We start from the raw sequence: 21,696 nt of genomic DNA, 5'->3' as shown, positions 1-21,696 counted from the left end.
CACATGTGAGTGCAAGCTGCGTGAGCATTCCTAATTATTATGCATTGACGTCATTTATTATTCTCAAACTTCATTGGATCGCGCACCGGTAAAATTTACACTTCTGACCAATCAGAATGGCTTATTTCCCCATATTCTGCAATACAGCTCGTAACGTAGCGTGGGCCTTCATTGCAAAGCTTATCAAGTTTAGCTGTTAACCGAGGTAAGAAAATTATTGTTTTCTTGTTTGAAAAAGAAATGTTAGTTCATAAGTTATCGTTGAGCATTAGAAAAATCATTTTTCTTCATCTTTGTTGACTTTCTTTTATTGATTATAATGTTTTTCATAATGCAATATTAATTTTTCTCAAGCCGGTAGCTGCATAGATTTTGATAGCCGGGCGGCCATTTATGCTTATAAATTTTATGAAAAATTGCGTTGTGAGCGTCTGTGATTTATTCGTTATTAAAACAGAGTGTAAGTTATTTTTTACCATATTGATAAACTTACATTCATTTTCAAATAATTTATGTATTTAAAAAAGTAAATCACACATTTTTAGACCGAAATCGCGAGCACTGAAAAGTTGTCTTCTTTGTCGTCGATCTCCCATAGACCGCCATAGTGAAACGCCTGGCTATGTGTTTCAATGTAGAAGCAATAGTCTCTATACAAACCCTATGTATCATACTGATAATATAGTGGTTGCGACAACTTCAAAAAATCTACCTCAAATATGAAAATCATGAATATATTTTGCAATAAGATCGTGCACAGATGATTTTTAATGGGACTTTCATTCATGACTCGTAAATCAGACATCTTGAAGTGAACTTTGAGGTCGTTCTTTCTTGCTGAATTTTCATGGCGGATTTTCCCTATTCCCTGTTGCTTTTGTATAGGAGGCTATATAAACAGTATACTATATAGTGGCATGTGAAACGGACATGACACTGGTTAGTTTTATAGCATTTGAAACTGTTTTGTTGTTGAATTAAACGACTGAAAAGGAATTTTCTTTGTCTTTTTGATATCGACAGTGTGTAAAAATGGCGGTTCTTCTATACATGAGGAAATATTATGCAAATTAGGTGATCAACAGAACTGAACTGTTTTGATCAATTTCAAAATGGGTAAAATGGCCAGAAATGAAGGGCTGTTTAAAAATAAAATGTTATTATACACAAATACATGTTATTTAAGGATTAATATTATGTCTGTACTGTATTTAACAATAATTTCAAAGAAATATGTTTACAGATCATTTAATGTGTTGTTTTTTTCAAGTCTATTGCTAGCAAAGCTAATGATTTATTTAGATCTGTGTTTTGGCTTGAAATAATTTTGTTAAGTATGAGTACAAAATCCAAATTTATATAGATTGCAGTATACATGTACATGTATTATTATAATACTGTATATAATTTTATAGGTGTACTGACAGTACTGTACTGTATACTAAGTTCTAGTATGTTAAAGTTTGATTTACAAGAGAGTAAAAATAAGACTTTAAAGAATAAATCTTATTGATATCTAATTGGAACCTAAATATTTATTCTTCAAGTACTGGGTTTTATCTAAAAAATTTAACAGAAATCTTATTCATATTTTCTTTATTAATAGATCTAATTTTGTTTTCTTTTACACAAAATGTTATGAGATAAGGTTATAATTGATCATTTAATACAAATTATTTTATGACATTGATGATGGTAATCCTATATTCATTTACAAAAAATAAGTTAAGTGAGCAGTCAAAATGTATTTTTTTCGATCAGTATACTATCAATCGCATTATAATCATTTTATCTTGTGTAACATTTTTTGTACTAATATTTTAAAAGATACTTTGTTTATGTTAGACATAGGCCATAACAAACAAACAATCAAGACACCCACTTTTAGATAAACAGTTCGGTAAAGGGCAATAACTCTGCATACTGCTGTAAAGACTACATGTTGTAACAGAAAAATATAGGGTTTTTCTTTTAGAAGAATTGTTCATTAGCAAATGAATAAGTTAGAAATTGTATAGTAAATTTTTTCTCATTTTTGAAGAAAGATCTTCAAATTAAGTTCAGATGTTATGAATTTCTACATATTGTAATAGCTTTGTTATTTCCTATCTTTCCAGACTTTCTGCTCTACACATCAACCTTCCAAATAATCATGCCTAAAGCCAAAACTGACAAGCCAAAGGGACGTATGTCCTCTTATGCTTACTTTGTACAGTGTTGTCGTGAGGAGCACAAGAAGAAACATCCAGGAGAGAATGTTGTTTTTGCAGAATTTACCAAAAAGTGTGCTTCTAAATGGAAGGTTATAATGAATTTCACATTATTTCACATAATGAAAGCCCCACTTCACATAATGGATATGTAGTCATGAGTCACTCCCATCCCATCCTGATAGTTTTTCTTTGATACCTTCTGAACAATATTAGATACTAACTTTTAACTTAAAATTTTTTTTGTCAAATTGCCAATTAATTACTATATAATGAATCAAAATCAAACTTGGAATACTAGTTTGTCATTACAATGCACAGTTGTTTAATATGGGGCATTATTTTGAAAACAAAATTTTTAGGAGTTATGGCCCTTTATAACTTGAAATTTTTGTCAAAATTGACTATTAACTTATTAAGTTGCATGCTTTTAAAACTATGATTGGTATCAACATGAAACTTTGAATACTTATTTATCATGCCCATGCACAGTTATTCTGAAAGCAATAATGTTAGAGTTGTGCCCTTAATTACTTTCAATTATTTATCAAAATTGATCAGTGATGATTTATATTGTACACCTTGTCTGGTCTTCTAAGGATGATCACTTTGCACCAATCAGACTTCAGATAGTATCACACCTGTTTTAATGTTACAGGAAATGACACCAAAAGAGAAGAAACGTTTTGAGGAGATGGCAGAGAAGGACAAGGCCAGATATGAAAAAGAAATGTCAACTTATGTTCCACCAGCAGGTGGACCTGTGAAAGGAAAGAAAAGGACCAAGGACCCAAATGCCCCCAAAAGGGCTCTGTAAGTGCTTATTTATAGTTCATACTGTCATTGAGTAGATTTTGTATTTTACCTAGATTGTTGGAATCATTTACAGTTGCATAGTAACTTGTCGGTTAAAAATGAATCAGACGAGTTAAAAAAGAAATAAAGTCATGTAAAAGGTTTGTATACATTTTGTGTAAGGGCTCTTGTATGGCAAAATATTGGGCATAAAATAAGCCCCACATCCCTGTAAAAGAAGTATTTTTCCACCAAATTCTAAACAGAATTTTCGATGAAAATCATAATCAGCAGGCATAGACTATGGTTGAGTATATTCAATATTATATGTCCCATATACTGTAAAGAAACATGTCATTTTAACTTATTTAAGACTTTAAATAATCATCAATTCATTAGAAAACTTAATGTTTAAAACAGATTTTATTAATGATTAAGAAATATTTCCTAGTTCTTTGTACTTGTTTTGTTTTGTCAATTTCAGTCTAAGAAGAAGAAAAATATTTAAAATCATGCAAAGTTCCCCTCTATGGTCCTCTAAATCATCTCAAAATGCTTGTGAGAGCCCTGTTTGTTATTGCCATATTGCTGATTCAGATTACCTAATTCTTTACAGGTCAGCCTTCTTTGTGTTCTGTAATGAGGAGAGGCCAAAAGTGCGTGCAATCCACCCTGGATATACTGTAGGAGATGTTGCGAAGGAACTAGGAAAACGTTGGGAGGCTGTCAGTGACCGGTCAAAATTTGAAAAGTTAGCTGCAGAAGACAAGAAAAGATACGAAGCTGTAAGCTCTACTTTATTTTCTTTTATGTTTTAGATACTTTATAGAAGTGTAGAAATGTTGTATCTGAAGGCATGTCTTTAGAATATTTAAACAGTTCTTGGAAAGTTGGCATAAATGAGATTGTACTACATAGATCTATTTTCTTTTATGTTTTAGATACTTTATAGAAGTGTAGAAATGTTGTATCTGAAGGCATGTCTTTAGAATATTTAAACAGTTCTTGGAAAGTTGGCATAAATGAGATTGTACTACATAGTTCTTATCAGTTTATAATTATTGTTTTGTCCAGTTTGTAACATAATGGGTACTTTTAAGGACAATTTCGGGAGTTTTCATAATTATAGACATATTGGCAAAATTAAAACTGTTCTATAGAATTTCTTTAAACTTGGCATGTTGTTAGAATGTAACAGAAAAATTTGAAGCGAAAAAAAATTGGGGTTACCGTTCTCGTTTTTGAGTTATCTGCCCCTGAATCAGAATTTTCTACTTATTTGAGGTCATTTAAAAGGGTAGATAACTTATACATACGTAAATGAATTCTTGTTTTTACTTCTGGATAATGTTTTTCTTTTATTGTTGAATACATTTACATAATTACATGCAATTCCTTATATCGTTTCTTTTATTTTTTTCAATGAAAGTAAATGTACTTTAAATTCATAAAAAATAGGCCAATTTTCAAGAAAAAATGCACTTCTTGAAATTTTGCATATTAACTTAAGACGTATGTAAGTTTAATGAAAATAAGAAAGAAAAAAAATGTATTGCTTTGCTTCATTGTAAATTATCTGCTCTTGAATTTAACCAAAAAGTTCAATTCAAGGGCAGATAACTCGAAAATAAGAATTGTGACCCCAAATTTTTTTTCGTTTAAAATGTTTCTGTTATCATATTCTAATAACATGCCAATTTTAAAGAAATTCTATTGAACAGTTTTAATTTTGCCTATATGTCTATATTAAAACTCCGGAAAACGTCCTTCAGAAGTGCAGGAGTTAATTCTCAGCCTCTGACCACTGGGTTGCTGTTCCTGACCTTGAACCAGTTGTCGCTCACGGCTGTTTATTGAGATCATGCCAATTGATATTATGTCTTTATTTACCACTGAAAAATCTACGTACAACTTAAAAACAATCGATCATAAAAAAAATATTTTAAATTGATTTAGATTGAAACATACTACTTTTATGTGCTGTGACTTATATTTTCTAAAATATCATGCTGCTTTTATGTGATGTTACTTTTAATTTTATAATGACAGATTTTGTCTAACAGCTTCTTTTAAAAGGATGTAACAGGTTTCATTGATTATGAATTAAAAAAATTACGAAAAAGTATGATAAATAAAATTAAATATGTATAGTAGTTGATAAGGAGAGAAATTTATTCCATATAATGAATGATGTGAATGTAAAAATAAAAACCATTGATTGCACTCCATAATGATGTGAATGCAAAAATGAAACCATTGATTGCAGTGTAGGCAAATTGTTGATTTCAGGAGATGGAAGTTTACAGATCAGGTGGTGCAAGCCCAAAGAAAGCTGCAGGTAGATCACCACAGAAGAAGCAGAAGGTTCAAGAGAGTGAAGAAGAAGAAGATAGTGATGAGGAGGAGGAAGAAGATGAGGACGATGATGAGTAAACTGTCGAAAACACACTATAAGTCTACATCAATCATGAACAAATGAGTCCCATATTTTATTTTTTCACTTGGTGAATTAGTAATTTAAGAAATGTCGAATATATAAATGTGAAAAAGATAAATATAATAAAGATTGAAAAGGTAATTTTGAATTTAAAAGATGGAAAATATTAACTGGTCTGTTATAAAAGTTTTATGTTGTTTAAAATTGAAAATCTGAATATAGTGCAAATATTTATTTTTTGTTGTACACATAGCATTATAAAAATGGCAGACAATGTAAGAAGAATTGTTCATATAAATTTGTACTTTGTTGTACACATATTATCTGTTAATGTACGTGGAAGAATGGATGCTGATTGTTGGTTACTATCACTTGCTTTATCTATTTACATTAGCCATATACACTTGTACATCCCAGCCTTTTTCATTCGATATCCAACTACAGTTTTGTTTGATCTTCTGTCACAATATTATACTAACACATCATGCACATCTAACTATTGGAAAATACAAGATATTTTGATCATTTATACCTTAAAAAATACTGCATTCAAGCAGATTCTCATATGCATTTACTTGTTGGAACAGTATCATTGTAAAGTTCAAGCATAATACATATACTGTAGGCACATTTCATATTTTTGTTTTCATGTTTTTCATTCATTCCTATGTTGTAAATACCCATTTCTCATTTAATGTTATTTGTTTATATTTTAGCGTTTTTTATCAGCATCTTATTATCATACTCATTCATGATTTATAAATGTATAAAGTTACAGATACTTGTCTAATATGATCTGCTAACATTTTAAAAGGAAAAGAAAAATATATTTGTGTATGAAAATAAGATACTCAGTAAAATGTTAATGTTGTTTTAATTGTATGAAAGTGCTCAAAGCGAATGTTTGTACATATCTGTGTATGTAGAGAAACAATGTCAGTAATATTCTGTGAAATAAAAGTAGTTTTACAGCAGATTCTGTTTTTGGTATTTATATTGAAACTCTGCATTATATAAGAGTATGTTCACCTACTTAGCTCAATAGTGTAAGCATCAAATTAGTAATCTAAAAGTGTTGCTGAAATTGGCAATAACTGGTTAGTTATCCAGGAAAACTTGTTGGGTGGTTTGACAGCCAAATTATGATCAAAAATGCGCTTGTTGGCATAAATAAGAACCAGAGAAAGAGTATAAATCAGATGTTATCTTCAAATGATTACATGTATATCTAAAAGAAAAGTCTTGATTTACAGTTAAAAGCAAGATACATACTGCGTTTAGTAAGATTTGACAGCTGGTATATATAGAAAGGCATATTAAATTGTACCTTGTTGAACCACAAGCAGTTGTTTCACATTTCTCCTTGAAGTCCTTTGGTCTTCGAGTAATGCCTGAAATCCATTTACAAGACGTCTTACTTTGCCTTGTATATACAGTGTCATTCATAAATAACTTGACATTCCTTGGTATATTGCTTTGAGACACAGAAAGTAGCCATTTCTGAGACATTTGTTGCATCAGTCTGGTGTAAATGACTAAGTTGAAAAACAAATTTCATTATATTTAAATAGGTAAGGCATCCCTTACCTACTTCTATCCAACCTGGCATGATTAACAAACTGTATTCTCTTTGAAATTAAGTTAATGTTTGTCAAGGTATGAATCTTTATTCAAGGTTGCCAGGTGTACATTGCTTGGACTTGGCAATTGAGTTGGTCATTGATTCATACTCTTGTATGATTTTACACAGCTTTCTAACATTCTAGTACAAGTACTCACTGCTATGGTCCAATAACTCAGTTCCTCAATTGATCAATGTATCTCCTTTCATTCAGTCTAGATACATTCACAGCTTTCGCAGTTCACCTGTATGTCATACAGTAAATTTCAGACATCATATTTCCTCAATGGGTTTTAACTGTATCGCACAATACGGTTTAAGCTCATTAAGTGGTTCTACGCCTCAACTCCATGAACTTCAACTTGTTTATTTGGCTACAAACAATAGTACTATTATGATGAATGGTGTAACAAATCTTGTATAGTGACTCTGGAAGGAGCTTGCTGAGTATCTAGAAGGCTACTGTAGAGTAGATTTGGTACGTAAGTCGCCAGACTGCTTATTTATGTCACACCAATGACTGGCAGTTGAGGCACGAACAGCACGGTTTTAAGAGAGACAAAATGTAAGTGTTGAACAATGTAGGGGGCTTAGTAAAGGCAGTTTTTACGACAGGTGTAAAAATGAGATGGAAGGCACTGGTTTAGTTTATGATTTAGCGTTGTTTTTTTTCTCTCGATACTGTAAAGGGGGACAATCCTTGGACCATTTAGATCGCACCCAAACTGGATTACTTCCTCTATGAAGCCATAAATAAATGTCCGTTAATACCATATAAATTCGTCCATGTTATTAGTAATCGTCATTTTTATCTATTTGATATGTACTAGCTTATATTGTAATGTTAATTAACCTGTTTCACATGTCTTGAATTTACATTTTCTGCTTTCATTTGGGAACGGAGATGGTACGTTGCAATGAATCTGCGCAAAACTCTTTCAATCATTAAAATGGTTGGACAGTTTAATTGGTGGTTCTTGTTGTCCAACTTTTTGTGATCTGTTATAACGTTTGTAACAACTGTTTTCTACATGAAATCGCGTTAATCATTTGATTATATCAAAATTGATTCTTAGATTATAAACTGGTCTGGCTCTGTCAGACATTATCAAAGTTTTGTACTGTTTATTTTAAATCATTTCAACTGATTATGACACAAATTTTCTAGAAGGAACACATACCGTGGAAATAATTATACATGTGCATATGTGACGCGATGAAAGTAACAATTAAGTTGACTTCATGCACGTTGTGTTTACGAAAAAAAAATCGTGTCTAGTGTTTCCACCAGGAGATGGATATTTAGTTTTTTATATAAGGCTCACATACAAGGGAGAGAACTCTTGCAAAACTTTTTTAATTTCTTAATTTTCAAGAGGGAAACAACTCTTCTGGTCTTATTTATACAAACGATAGGCCAAACCAAGTTCATTGTTTGTTGTTCATTGTTTTATGGTTATTAAGAGACCAAATCAATTATTTCACGTGGGTTATATTCCAGAAGTGTTTTGGAGTTTTAAGCCCATAAGCTGCTAGAACTGACAGTGGTAACCCGCCATTATATAGCCAGGAGGCCGGCCAAAACATCCGTGCAATTTGATCTATACTGTTCGTTCCCGCATTATTTCTATTTTGATCATGATTGAAATGCCTATATGTAAGGCAATAAAGTCAATAAATTAATATTTTACAATTTCAACCGTGTCTGAAAGTAGTTCCAATAGGTCACCTTGTTATGTCAGAGGTCTATTGCGAATCATAACAGCTTAGGAGATGACAGGGTTCGCACAGTTTTAAAAAGTGCTTAAATATGAGCCCTTTTCTTAATAAGTGCTTAAAAATAAAAAAAGTGCTTAAACGTTGTTGAATATGATTACTGCACTGAAAAGTGCTTAAAAAGTGCTTAAATTTGCTGCAAATATGCTTGAAAATGATTGAATGACATAGTGTCGATTTTCAGCGCCAATTAACAAGAAAAAAAAGAAGAAAAAAGATCTAATTTAGTACCAAAGTCAATGAATAATGATAAAAGTTCAATTTGCTGATCATACTAAACTAGTTTAGTTGCAATTTACATTAATATACATTATACAATGTATGAAAATATCACATAATGTGCAATGTATGTTATTCAGCAGTTAAGAATACATGTAAAGCTTCTAATGTTTTATGGCTGTTTTAAAGTTACTTTTATCATTGGCTTCAAATAACACATGTGCAACAAAATGTGTTTGAAAAATTAAATTTTGGCATTCGATGTCTGTACGAACATCATGAGATTGTTCACACCTTTTAAAGGTTGCTTAAAAGTCTACAAAACCTAAGATTAGACCCAGGAAAATGTTCATATGGCAGAGTTAAAAAAACTTTTTCGACAGGAGTTATGGTGGTCACATGTAAAATAATGTTCATTGTTACAATTGTGTAAGTCGGTGCACAATTAAAAACCCATCGACAGATATTCGTTTTTTTTTCTTGTGTGGTGTAGGTGTTTGGAGATGTTGAGTTTTTTTTTGTTGTTAGGTTCGGGATTTGTTTGAATTTCAATCCAGCCCCGCAAATGATGAAATATGTATAATGTACCCGTAGTCCGGAAGATAATAGCGACCATCTAAAGCGCAAATATGATAAAGTTCTTCACAAACAATTGCATAGGTAAAATGTACTAATTAAATGTGCAAAAATAATGAAATGATAAGCCCCACATCTCAAAACTAAAATAAATTTAATACATAAGATAGTCATGATGAAATTAGATAAGCACTTATCAGTGGCTTAGAACATCATCTCTTTCTGACTAAATTGTGACGGACACACCATAAATCATACCTGATGTTGTTTCTTCACAAACCTGAAAAAATGACAGCAGTCAAAGGCCCATTATGCCCAAAAAATGCTTTTATTTTCATCTCTGGAAAGTTTTTTAATTTTGTTGTCCTAGTTTCCTTAAAGTTACTCATTCACCAATAACGTTTAATCTGTTGCCATTTGTAGTACAGTTATAATGAGTTAGTATTTTGTATAGACATTAAAATATGTTGTTGTTTTTCAACACAGCATATATATTAAGTATTATACTGATATACGTTGTACATAACGCTTTTCAATCAAATTAAGGTAAAGTAACTCTAATATACGATTTTCATTTTATTTTGAGTATATTTCTCAATTATGTTTTGCACATCTTTCTTTTTAGGCGTTCAAGTTGATCTATGTAAAAAAATAAAAAAATAAAGTTTTTATAGGCTTTTGGACCTGAGTGGAGTTCCTTTAAATAGTCTTTCTCGCGCATAGACGTTTCGTACGTGGCATGGAGTGCTTTGATTGGTTGCATCTGGTCATTCGGTCATTTCCGTCAGTCTTCGGATAATGAATAATAGACGAGGACATTCCGGTTGGTCATTTACATCAACGATGCCGAATTTACACGAATTTAAGATAGACGAATTATTTTTAACCTCAATACAGTTTTTTTTAAAGATCCTGTATATATATGTTGTAATTAAGGTTGTAACCACACTTAAGTGAAATTTTACGATTTGATCAAAAAGTTCTTGGCCCGATGTACTTCCGGTAGTCAAAGAACCCAAATAATGATCTTAATTTTCAATATAATCGCCCTCAACATCAATGAACTTAGCCCATCTGTGCTCTTGTTTAACACTTCAAGAAAGAACCCTCTATTTTGGTCGTCAAAAAACTCATTGACCGCCTCCATGACACCTTCATTGCTTCCAAAACGTCTTCCATGAAGCCTTGTTTTCAGTTTTGGAAACAGGTAGAATTCAGAGGGGGGCAAGTCCGGATATATGGTTGCGGGGGGGGGGGGGGGATGGGAAAGAATTTCAAAGCGCAGTCAGTTCCAGCAGCCATCGCAACTTTGAATGTGTGAGCTGGCGCATTGTCGTTAGAAAGGGTGAGCCAGGGTGCGTCCACTGCATGCTCTGTTTTTTTGGATTCTGGATCGAAGTGAAGGACCCATGTTTCATCCCGAGTTACGATCCAGCAGATAAAATCAGGTTCATCCTCGTAGCGAGACAAAAGATATCTTGAAATGTCTAGCCTTATCAGTCAACTGTCTGGGGACACATCTAGCGGAAACCTTTTACATGCCATAGACATCAGTTAGAATTGCCTGAACTGAACCAAAGCTTATACCCACTTCCCTAGCAATGCTTCTCAGATCTCGACTTCTGTCGCACATGACCAGATCGTGCACAGCTTCGGCAGTTTCATCGTTAGTGTAATAGTTTATGTAATCATGAAAATATGTGCATTCTTTTATAAAAAAAAATAATTTTCTAATTACCTCCCATTATTAATATGGAAATGTAAATTCGGTAATATCTTTACAAATAATGCTTTTTGAAACTTATATAAACAATATTGATAAATCTTCATTTGAGCATCATGTTTATGATATAAAAGTTACAGGATCTTTAAGTTTTATAGAAATTAGACACAATACAATAAATACTGTAGACGCAATAGCTAGCTTGCTTCTAGAATTTATGCATCGTTTTTTTCATATCAAGGCAAATGAACTTGAATAAAATTCTGTACGTGATTGCTTTATTAATACTTGGTTTGAAACATTTCGTGCATGACAAAGATGATATATGATACATTTTTTAACATTGGCAGAATGGAACCATGAATGAATCCTTCAGTTTCAATGACTTCAAGCGTTAACAAAGAGTATGTTTTGTACAAACAGTGGTGTAACGTTTTTTACTCTCATCATCAAATTCCCAAAATAGAATATCTTTATAATAATCGGACAATGATACATCGAACAAATCTTTACAAAGTTATGGTAAAACGTTTGTAAACTTTCACCATCTATCGAGATATTTCTTCCAAACTTGTAGTGACATTTCCGTGTCTGGCGAATGGATGAATACATATCTTGTTTTTGTATCGTTTTTCAAAGCTCCTAAGATATCAGCAGTATTCTCGACAATGTACCTATCATTTAGTGACGTTGGCGTCACATTTGTCGCGTTAGTAACATCCCCCTGCGTAAAAATCATTACCCCAAAAAAAGGGATTTTTGTGGACTTAGATAAAAAATTTTTGGGCAACTCATTTCTTTATGAGATATGCCGAAAACCGAACAGTATTTTTAAAAAAAGAATTTTTTTCCCGGGGAAATCTTTTATCTGATGTATACCACTTACTGGTCTTATTTCTATCAACATTCATATGTTTCCAGATATAACCAGCAAGAATTTTGCTCGTACCCCACTTATGTTCAATGTAAGACCTCATTAAACGAACTACTCTATGAATATCAACAATAATGTCATCATCAGTTTTTAAAACATAAGTTGCACCGGGACAATATTCAGTAACCCATTTGAGCCCAGTTATTGCCTTATACGTCAAATTTCGGTAAGTATCCGTAAAGTTCCCTTGTATAATATCTTTATAAAGTTCACTTTCAGTTTCAAGCGTTGTTTGAACATTATCATCATCGACTTCTCCCATTACAAACACTAATTTCGCTTTGTGTCTTTTTAAGTTTTCCGGCGATGCCCACGTCTTCCTGATCACGCGTCTGCGTTCTGTATTCTCTGGACCAGAGTGAACATAGATCATGAGATAGCGATCTTTTGAACACGCTTCTTGGTTAATACTAAATTCTATTCCGCCCCCGTTTATATAAACCTGATTTCTCGTCGTGGAAGGCAAATCTGTCGTTGTCGTCGTTGTTTGATCATCCGAAGTATTTGACTCTTCATATTCGAGTTCGTCAAAGTTAGTCGGCTCGATGGTAACAATAACATTTCGTCTAATTATAACACTAGAGTCTCTCCTATAGAATAATAAACCAATGAGAAGGATGGTCGCACAAATTGTACTTATTTTGAATATTAATGGATGCCTCGGAATCATTCTTCTTTACCACAAATTTCTTTATCATTCACCAAAGCTCAATTGTCTTCTTGGTAAGGGTTACAGTGCTGTCGAACCAAAATATCTGAAATGTAGTGATTATACTGTTATTTTAAACCTCGGTATTAAAGTTCTTGTGCATTTTAAATAAATCAGTGACAAAGATATGTAATGATATGTACAATGGTATGAAGCACTTGTTTTTGTTTGATTCACTGATGGGGTGAATATGCTCAGCATGATAATAACATGTTATAAAGATAAAAATCATTTGCTCAAATATGATGCATACATGCATTCATGAGATGTTTTCAATTGTATGATTTACAAAAACAAAAACAAAAAAAAAACCAACCAACCAAACAAACAACAAGTTCTTCACTTCTAAGATACTTAGATACTGCTCGCGGTAATGAAAAGCCATTAAAGGTAGGAAATGTTTCCTTACCTACATGTTAAGATTCAAATACTTCAATGTATCACACACATATTTTGTCCTCTTTTGTTTCAGTTATTACAGCATTATCTGTTTTTGTTCGAATATAAATTTGTTAACATTTATTACTAAAAGAAAGCAACAAACAAACAAACCACACTTACTCTGACTTGAATTAGCTATTGAATAAAAAATAATAAATAATTGTTTAGGTCACGTGGTTCCCAAACTCAATTTATAACATACGGAAAGCGACATTGCATTTGGTCACGTCATCGCTTCCTTTAATGAGTGACCATTTCATCCCTTATCATTTTATATGAACTTTGAAGTAAATAAAAAGTAATTACAAAGTTATGGAAACAATGCGTATCCAAATAAACACTTATTCTCCGATATACACTCAAAACTGTGTAATCCTAATATCCAGCTAGCACGAAATATTTTGTCTAAATACAATTTTCTTTCCAAAATGTCATTTAGTTCTACAAAAACCCACATTTACAATAAAGTCCTCTTATCTCGACGAATTCATGACATAACCTATTTATCTCTATGACATATATACCTTAAAGTACTGCTTAAACATCTCCATAGATTCAAAGTTTATTGGGTACTTTGAAAAATAATAAATTTGAATTATAGTTTTAATAAAGGCGCACAGCACTTGAAAAGGATAAAACTGTGCTCTCTGCAAGTTTACGCAATATCAGCAGAAAGACCTAGATTTTACGTAATTTATTTGATAACTGATGGGTTTTACAAAAGATAGCACTATAGCTGTGAAAGATAACTCCAAATTTATTATTAAGATAAAACCCAATAAGCTTTAATTTCATATAACATTTCAATTTCAATAAACTCAGTCATCTGCATTTTATCGGTAGTGCACTTTCCTTAAAAGGGTGGAGATCAGTGCTGCTTCGGGTCTTGTTTTGTGCAGAAGAATTCCGAATGTTAGAAGCTAAACGTTTTTAATGTTGTAAATGTTTGGTCGATGTCCATATTGCCCTTTTGCGGTTCCACATACCTCCCTTCCCACAGTGGACAGATGAGTGTAAGATTGAAAGAGTATTATAAATTCGTAACACGTATTTACAAACAAGTATAATTTTCTCTCGACTGGAAAAGAAACAAAAAGTATCTTTAAAAAGATACTCAATCGAAGTCAAACTTGTAAACTTGCATAGCATAAGCTACTACTAACCTTGCTAACCGCAAACAGAACATTTTATTCGTCCTAAATAGTTATACATGTATTTCAGTTCAATTTTACCCCATTAATTGTCATCTTCGATTTAAACAAAATTACTTACATTATTTGATTTTAATCAAAATGGAATTTGATTTGAATAGGAATTTATAATAAAACAAAGATTTAGTAGATACTGTACACTTATTCCATGGAGAATTTTGCAACTGTAAATTAGTCGAAAGTTCTTTACTGTTAATTTTAGCGGAAGTCAAGGTGAAATCAGACGAACTTCGGCCGAAAAATGGTTCTTGAATTATCTTTTTTACAATAGCAAAATAAACATCAAATAATAGCGAGTTATCAAAAGATATGTGCACAGAAAAACATGTGATTTCCTAGTTACTTTTAGTTTATATAAAAGAATAGACCTTCAAAATTTACTCTTTACTTGGATACACTGTATAAGTCTACAAGTTTGATTAAAATCAGCTTCTAAATAACGCTACAAGTAAGAAATAGGTTGATCTGAACTTAAGTCAGATTGTATATGTACATGCATGACCGAGATTTGTCTGATCATTTTAAAAGTACATGTCAAATCGAGCTTTAATACTCTAGTCGAAAGGAGTGACTATAAAATCTTTATTGTTCTCATTTTCAAATAAGCTTAGAAGAGGATTCTATTTTAATCCTGTTTTAAAGTACGTTGTAAGTTAATATTACTATTTTTTTCCTTGGCTATAATATATATTACGTGATATCAAAATAATCTTTTAATTCTTGTCATTTTAAAAAAATAACATTTAATCGCTCAGAACGTAGGGATTGATTAATTTATAAAATTTAAAGGTTACAAATGACAACTTTTTGTTTTTTAATAATTTTTGAGCCGCAATTACAATTGGGGAACGTATAATCACAGGGTAATGGTTTTTTATACCAAGCGCAAAAAATTTAAAACATCCAAAAAAATTCGAATGTCCAAAGCAAATTTTTTTTTGGGCCTAGCCCCCTCTTTTAATTGCACGGCTGAAATTGTTTGGAAGAAAGTTAAAAATTTATTATTCAGGTTTAATAATTTCCGCGTTTTAAATTTATACTTACTGCTATTAGTGCTCAATAATTATTTTTTAAAAAATTTCAAATTTGAAAAATTTTAAAACCTTATTTTAATATTCATTCCCGTTTCATGTAAAACCCGGGGTTTCATTTTAAATTTTTCTTATTTTATTTTCTTATTATCTTTTTGTTGAAAAATAACCAAAAGAAATAAAAGGATCAAGTTAAGTTATATTTGATTGTGGTTTTTACTCATATTTTTAACAAAAAAGATAGACAGAACTTCCAAAAATAAAAATTCTTTCAAACTACAATTTTTTTAAATCTAAGGGGTTAAATTTTAAAATTTTATAATTAATCAAAATAAATTAACATTGAAAATTTTTTAATTAATTTTCATATTCCTTCAATTTCAAAAATTAAAAAAAATAGACAAAGTGCATTGATAAAAAATTCTTGCTTGTCCGGGGGAATTTAAATTTTCTGAAAATTTTTCGTTTGTAATAAATAATCCTTTTAAAATATACCCCGGTATCAAAAAACTAATGGGTTTTTACCAATATCCCAAACCTCGATCGCGCAGGCTGATAATATGCTGTTCGCTTACAAACCATATAACAAGTAATGAAACTGATAGCGAACAGCATGGATCCTGATCAGACTGCGCGGATGCGCAGGCTGGACTGGATCCATGCTGGTCGCAAACCCATTATGTTGGTTTTGTCATGACGCGGCTCATATGTATTCTTATTGCACCAGACCTGGACATTTATGAATGTCAATCTGCCAGACCCGGTAATTCATGAATGTCTATCTGCCAGCCCCGGTCATTCATGAATGTAGACCTATCTGCCAGATCCGGTCATTCATGAATGTCTATCTGCCAGACCCGGTCATTCATGAATGTTTATCTGCCAGACCCGGTCATTCATGAATATCTATCTGCCAGACTCTGTCATTCATGAATGTCTATCTGCCAGACCCGGTCATTCATGAATGTCTGCTAAACAGTACTGTACGTTTGACGCAAGTAAGCAATTTATTATCTATTTTAATATATTTATATCGGATCATGCATCTCACATTCGCCAACGAAATCCATGTATAATTCGTTCGTGGTTTGTTGTTCTATGTAACACTAAATGATATATTAAAGACTTAATTACTATTGTAAACGGGGGTAGAGATTCTGGATCATTTGTGTAACTTTACTGTACTGCACTGTACTGTATACCAAAGGAAATGAAATAAAAGCAAAATTTAATGTTACTTTTATCAATTGTATTAAATATTTAAGACATCACAATATCTTAGTTTACATACTGCAGTAAATATAAAATATACAAGGTCGGAAAAACTTCCTAGAAAAAATAACAACGGCTTACCGCAATTGTGACAGAGCGCTTCTGTTCGTCTTTTATGACGTCAAACATTCACGTCTATGTGTTCGTTCAAGTTTGACGTCATAAATTGACGCCATAAACGTGCACATTAACAAAACAATTGCTAATGGCAATGAGAAGAATTTACGTTGGCAAAAGTGCAAAATATATCCAAATACTTATGTGTTTAGGAGAGAAAAATAATTGCCTAGTTTTTAACAATGAAAATGATCGTATAGTGATTCAAAAGTGATCGTATATACAGTGGTATTAGTATTACCAAGATGGAAATTAAGATATCAGAAATAAATTGAGGTATATATAGTACTTATGTAGAGTAAATTTGGTCATCTATTACACTAGTATAGTCCAATTCACTTTAACATAATACAATGCACGAGGGAACCCAAGAATATTTGTTACGAACAAGTCAAATGAACATGTTGAGCCATATAACATGTAGCACGTGCAGTGTGTGATATACTAGTATGTGATCTAGAAATGACACATGCCTTATGTCTTATGTATGAGATACATTCATCTGCTCAATCTGACACAAACATAAACGTATATGTCACACATGTTGTGATATAAAATAATGGTACCACAAATTATAACATAATTAGAAACATCATCATATTCGCACTCAAAGTACGTTCTTTTACTCATCATCACCACAATAAACAATTATTCGATTGTAAATGACACCAGGAGCATAACCACACTAACAATCATCATCATCATCATCATCATCATCATCATCATCACCACCACCACCGGCCATAATCAGCATAATATCATCATAGCAATCAACGTATTTCAGTTAACAAGACAACCATCGTCACCATGAGCAGCAGCGGCAGCATAATAATAATCATCATCATCATCGCCGCCGTCATCATCACGATTATCATATCTAATATGACAGTCATCAGATGTGTCATCATCGTCATTATCATGGCCACTATACTGCCATTATCATTATCCTTATTTGATATCATCACGACAATCATTACTGTCATCACGGCCATAACGACTATCATCATCACAATCAGCTGCAACATCTCTATCAATACGCCTATCATCAAGATCATTGTTATTATACTCAACAGTAATTTTTTTGTCATCATGCCTAGTACAGTAAGCTTCATGACAATTATTTACACGATCAAAGAAAATGCAGAAACAAACATTTGCAAATTGTTGTTCACAATATACTAGTATAATAGTATCTCATCGATTTTTGCAAGTTTGAGAATTATTATGATATCACTATGTTCGTCGTTATGATGATGATGATGATGATGATGGTGGTGGTGGGGGTTGTCCTGGTGCTAATGATGATAGGAATGATGATGATACTGATGATGAGGAGGAGGATCATGTTGATCATTATTACAGCCATAAAAACTTAGACTAACATTAATTAAATTTCTATCCATGTTGCTAATTATTGTTCATTTAAAATTCAACAAAGAAAAACCAAGCTAGAAATTTCAATAATAATATTCAATTATGTGTCCACTTTTTGAGTTGTATCATATTATTATCATAAAATTCATTTTATGCGCGTGTCATATTCGGCGTGTGATATCCATGTGAATATAAATGCAACAAACTACAACTTGTGAAAATGAATATATTTCTAAATCTGAAGTACAATATTTTATCCTCTATAAAAAGTAAAACAAACAAACAAACCTTGATTTCTTCATTTAAAATCCGTTATAAACTTAAAAATATATTCTCGAAAAATTGAATTCCTTGATATTTATCATTGACTTAACAACTCGATTCTTTTTCTTTAATTTTCACATTTTTGCGATTGTAACTCTTAAAGTGAATGGCCCAACCTAGATCAACTATACTTGAAACTATCAGCACTTTGTACAGATAACATTTAGAACAGATATCTTCACCAGATAGTGTCCAGTGAACAGAGTTTTCGCAATCGCCCAATAAGCTCCTACTAAAATTGAAGTCAACAACTTTATAGTTAATTACGTCACAAGATATAGGAGCTGTCGTGTATTTCATGTGATTATTGACATAGACAAGCTTTGAGAATGGCCATCAAAAGCAATAAAATTGTTAAAATGGTCAGTACATACAGTACTTTATTCAAACTGTCTATATACTATACATGAACTGAATCTTAACAGAACAGACTCACAAACGCACTTCAGACCAATAAAAAATTTTGTTTTTGAGATCCAATTCCAACGTACTTTGTTTATAACAAATTCTGGTCAACTGAAATATTTCCTGAACTGACTAAATAAAATTATTTAGAGTCAGGTATAAATGAGCCGCGTCACGACAAAACCAACATAGTGCGTTTGCGACCAGCATGAATCCCAGCCTGCGCATCCGCGCAGTCTGATCAGGATTCATGCTGTTCGCTATCAGTTTCTCTACTTGTAAAAGGGTTGGTAAGCGAACAGCATGGATCCTGATCAGACTGCGCAGACTGGTCTGAAGCCATGCTTTATGTTGGTTTTGTCATGACGCGGCTCAAATGATTCCACTCGTCAGCTTCTTGCACGGTAAGTGTTATTATTGTAATATTTGATATATAATGTGTATGAAGGTCTTTTAAAATTCTTAATGCAAAACAAAAATCTTTTGAGCACACACAGAGAATATATGTTACGTTTTTAACTCTACATAATATTTTATTATAGGCCCATTCTTTCATTTTATTTGTTTTTATTGTCCTGTTACAATGTCAAAAATGTTACTCATTGCATAGGCAATTACCTGAACAATATCTTGCTTCTGTTGCATTTTTGGCAATAAGTACTGTTACAGTGATTTAGTATTTGTACGGAAGTCAAAATACTACTTTGTTTGAATTTTCCTACTTGAATGACTAAAATACCACATCTAGCGCTATTTTCCTCAGGTGATATGCATCTAAAGAATGAAATATTTAAATTCTTTTCTGAGGAATAGTGCGTGTGCAATTCATTACCGTATGGGTACATAGTGCCATTTAAACCCGAATTTTTTTAAATTATAAAAAAGAACCAAATTAACTTGACATGTAATAGGCAATTAATGCAAAGTTTGAATATTTTGTTATCCAATTATATTTAATAGGTAAGAATGTCCTATGTTTCAATAAAAATACTAGAAAAGTATTTTAATTATATCATATCTTTAAACAGTTCCATATCCTCTGATAAATCTTCGGGCTTTGTACCAGCCTTAGATTGATTTAGACATCCGAAGGAACCGCAGGGTTAATAAAATGATATCTAATGAATACGAGTTGATAGTTTCAATATTAATTTTACTCTTTGGTGTACATAATCACACGTTGCTATATATATCAATTTGATAAGTATCGCAAAGTTTATATTGTAAAAAACATAGTGGTACAACTTTTCTTGTGATTATATGTTTTTTATATCAGTTATATGCACTGTTTCATTACAATGACCTACGAAGGTTTAAAGCAACAGAAGTCAGTGTTTATAGATCTATATACATATAAATGTCAGATCAGATATGATAATTACAATTTTGTTTTACACATTGAAACTTACGCAGACTGGCCATAGCTTCCGCAGAAGCGGTGGGTCCATCGCAGCGGTGGAGGAGAATTCGTCGCAGAAGCGGTGGAGAAAAATGACCGTACGGTAAAGTAACAATGATCAGACAAACAATGTCTTTAATTTTACAGACTTTTACTAGATCTATAAATATAAGTACTACAAATAAGCCAAATAAGGAATGGGAGATACGATATGTGTCTGATTACGTTATAATAAGGCATAAAGTACATTGTATAGAGATTTTCTAAAGATATTTTATTTATAAATAATTCATAAAATATATTATCAGCCAGTAATTTTAAGCACACCTTAGTAAGATAAAACCTAACCTTAAACTAAGCTTTAACCACAGCTTACTGAAGGATGGTGACTATTTAAAGATAACTGATACGAAAACTAAAAGGAAGGGTTCCATTTATAAATACAGCCCATATTGTATACATTTTGCAGAATCATTAGACATAAAAAAAAATCCTGAAATGTGATTATTAAAGTAGAAACTAGACCTAGATCTAATATTTCTGAAACAATAATACAGTGTCAACTGATACTTTATATACATCTATATTAAATAAAATCATTATATTGAATGCATATAAATAAATTTCAACCTTAAAAAACGGATCCTTTACCTGGTCCCAACTTCCTGGAGATTATTCTGGAAATTCCATTATGTTTCTAAAATTAGATTAAATCAATCAATCGGAACATCTCGGCCATTATCATCCATTTACTATCCGAAGACTGACGGAAATGGTCGAAAAGTTTCGATTGAGCCACGACGTGACCGACTTTTGATCACCTTACATGATAAGTTAACAATAAATACAAGAACACCTTCTAAAGGCCACTTAACATGAGATTTATATTGAAATAAAAACTAAACGAATAGATCTACAGATCATCTATCGTGACTTAGTTACTTACATTAAGCACAAAACGCTTTCTATATATTTTGACACTCTGTAAGGTTCCATTCTTACCGAAGTATGACGGCAATGGCCGAAGATAAGCGATTGGTGACTTCAATGATGACGTCATTTTCTAAAAAGTAAACTGACCTTGAACCAAGTTTTGCTTTATTCAGGTGAGTGGTTTTATTG

The 21,696-nt window shown here is 32.0% G+C and overlaps 2 protein-coding genes across 2 annotated transcripts; one reads left to right on the top strand and one right to left on the bottom strand.

The window, feature by feature from the left end:
• The first annotated feature begins 54 nt into the window (after positions 1-54).
• LOC132713423 (high mobility group protein B1-like) lies at positions 55-6,418 on the top strand. Its single transcript, XM_060696019.1, has 5 exons — positions 55-205; positions 2,118-2,302; positions 2,869-3,023; positions 3,622-3,790; positions 5,295-6,418. The coding sequence occupies exons 2-5, from the start codon at positions 2,153-2,155 to the stop codon at positions 5,436-5,438; spliced, it is 618 nt and encodes a 205-aa protein (XP_060552002.1). The 5' UTR covers positions 55-205; positions 2,118-2,152; the 3' UTR covers positions 5,439-6,418.
• A 5,730-nt stretch (positions 6,419-12,148) lies between these two features.
• LOC132713427 (beta-1,3-galactosyltransferase 5-like) lies at positions 12,149-13,909 on the bottom strand. Its single transcript, XM_060696023.1, has 2 exons — positions 13,748-13,909; positions 12,149-13,046 (listed from the first exon to the last, which is right to left on the bottom strand). The coding sequence occupies exon 2, from the start codon at positions 12,959-12,961 to the stop codon at positions 12,149-12,151; it is 813 nt and encodes a 270-aa protein (XP_060552006.1). The 5' UTR covers positions 12,962-13,046; positions 13,748-13,909.
• Between the last annotated feature and the right edge of the window lie 7,787 nt (positions 13,910-21,696).

The sequence above is a fragment of the Ruditapes philippinarum genome, unplaced genomic scaffold (genome assembly GCF_026571515.1).
Source record: "Ruditapes philippinarum isolate M1 unplaced genomic scaffold, ASM2657151v2 ctg10274_1_1_1_1, whole genome shotgun sequence".
In the NCBI taxonomy this organism is placed as follows: domain Eukaryota; kingdom Metazoa; phylum Mollusca; class Bivalvia; order Venerida; family Veneridae; genus Ruditapes; species Ruditapes philippinarum.
This window is presented reverse-complemented; position numbering and strand designations above follow the sequence as displayed.

Bases quoted from the DNA above. Each gene is read 5' to 3' on its own strand.
- LOC132713423 (XM_060696019.1), top strand. From the start codon at position 2,153: ATGCCTAAAGCCAAAACTGACAAGCCAAAGGGACGTATGTCCTCTTAT. The intron at 3,024-3,621 runs GTAAGTGCTTAT...AATTCTTTACAG, and splicing joins AATGCCCCCAAAAGGGCTCT to GTCAGCCTTCTTTGTGTTCT. The intron at 3,791-5,294 runs GTAAGCTCTACT...TGTTGATTTCAG, and splicing joins ACAAGAAAAGATACGAAGCT to GAGATGGAAGTTTACAGATC.
- LOC132713427 (XM_060696023.1), bottom strand. From the start codon at position 12,961: ATGATTCCGAGGCATCCATTAATATTCAAAATAAGTACAATTTGTGCG.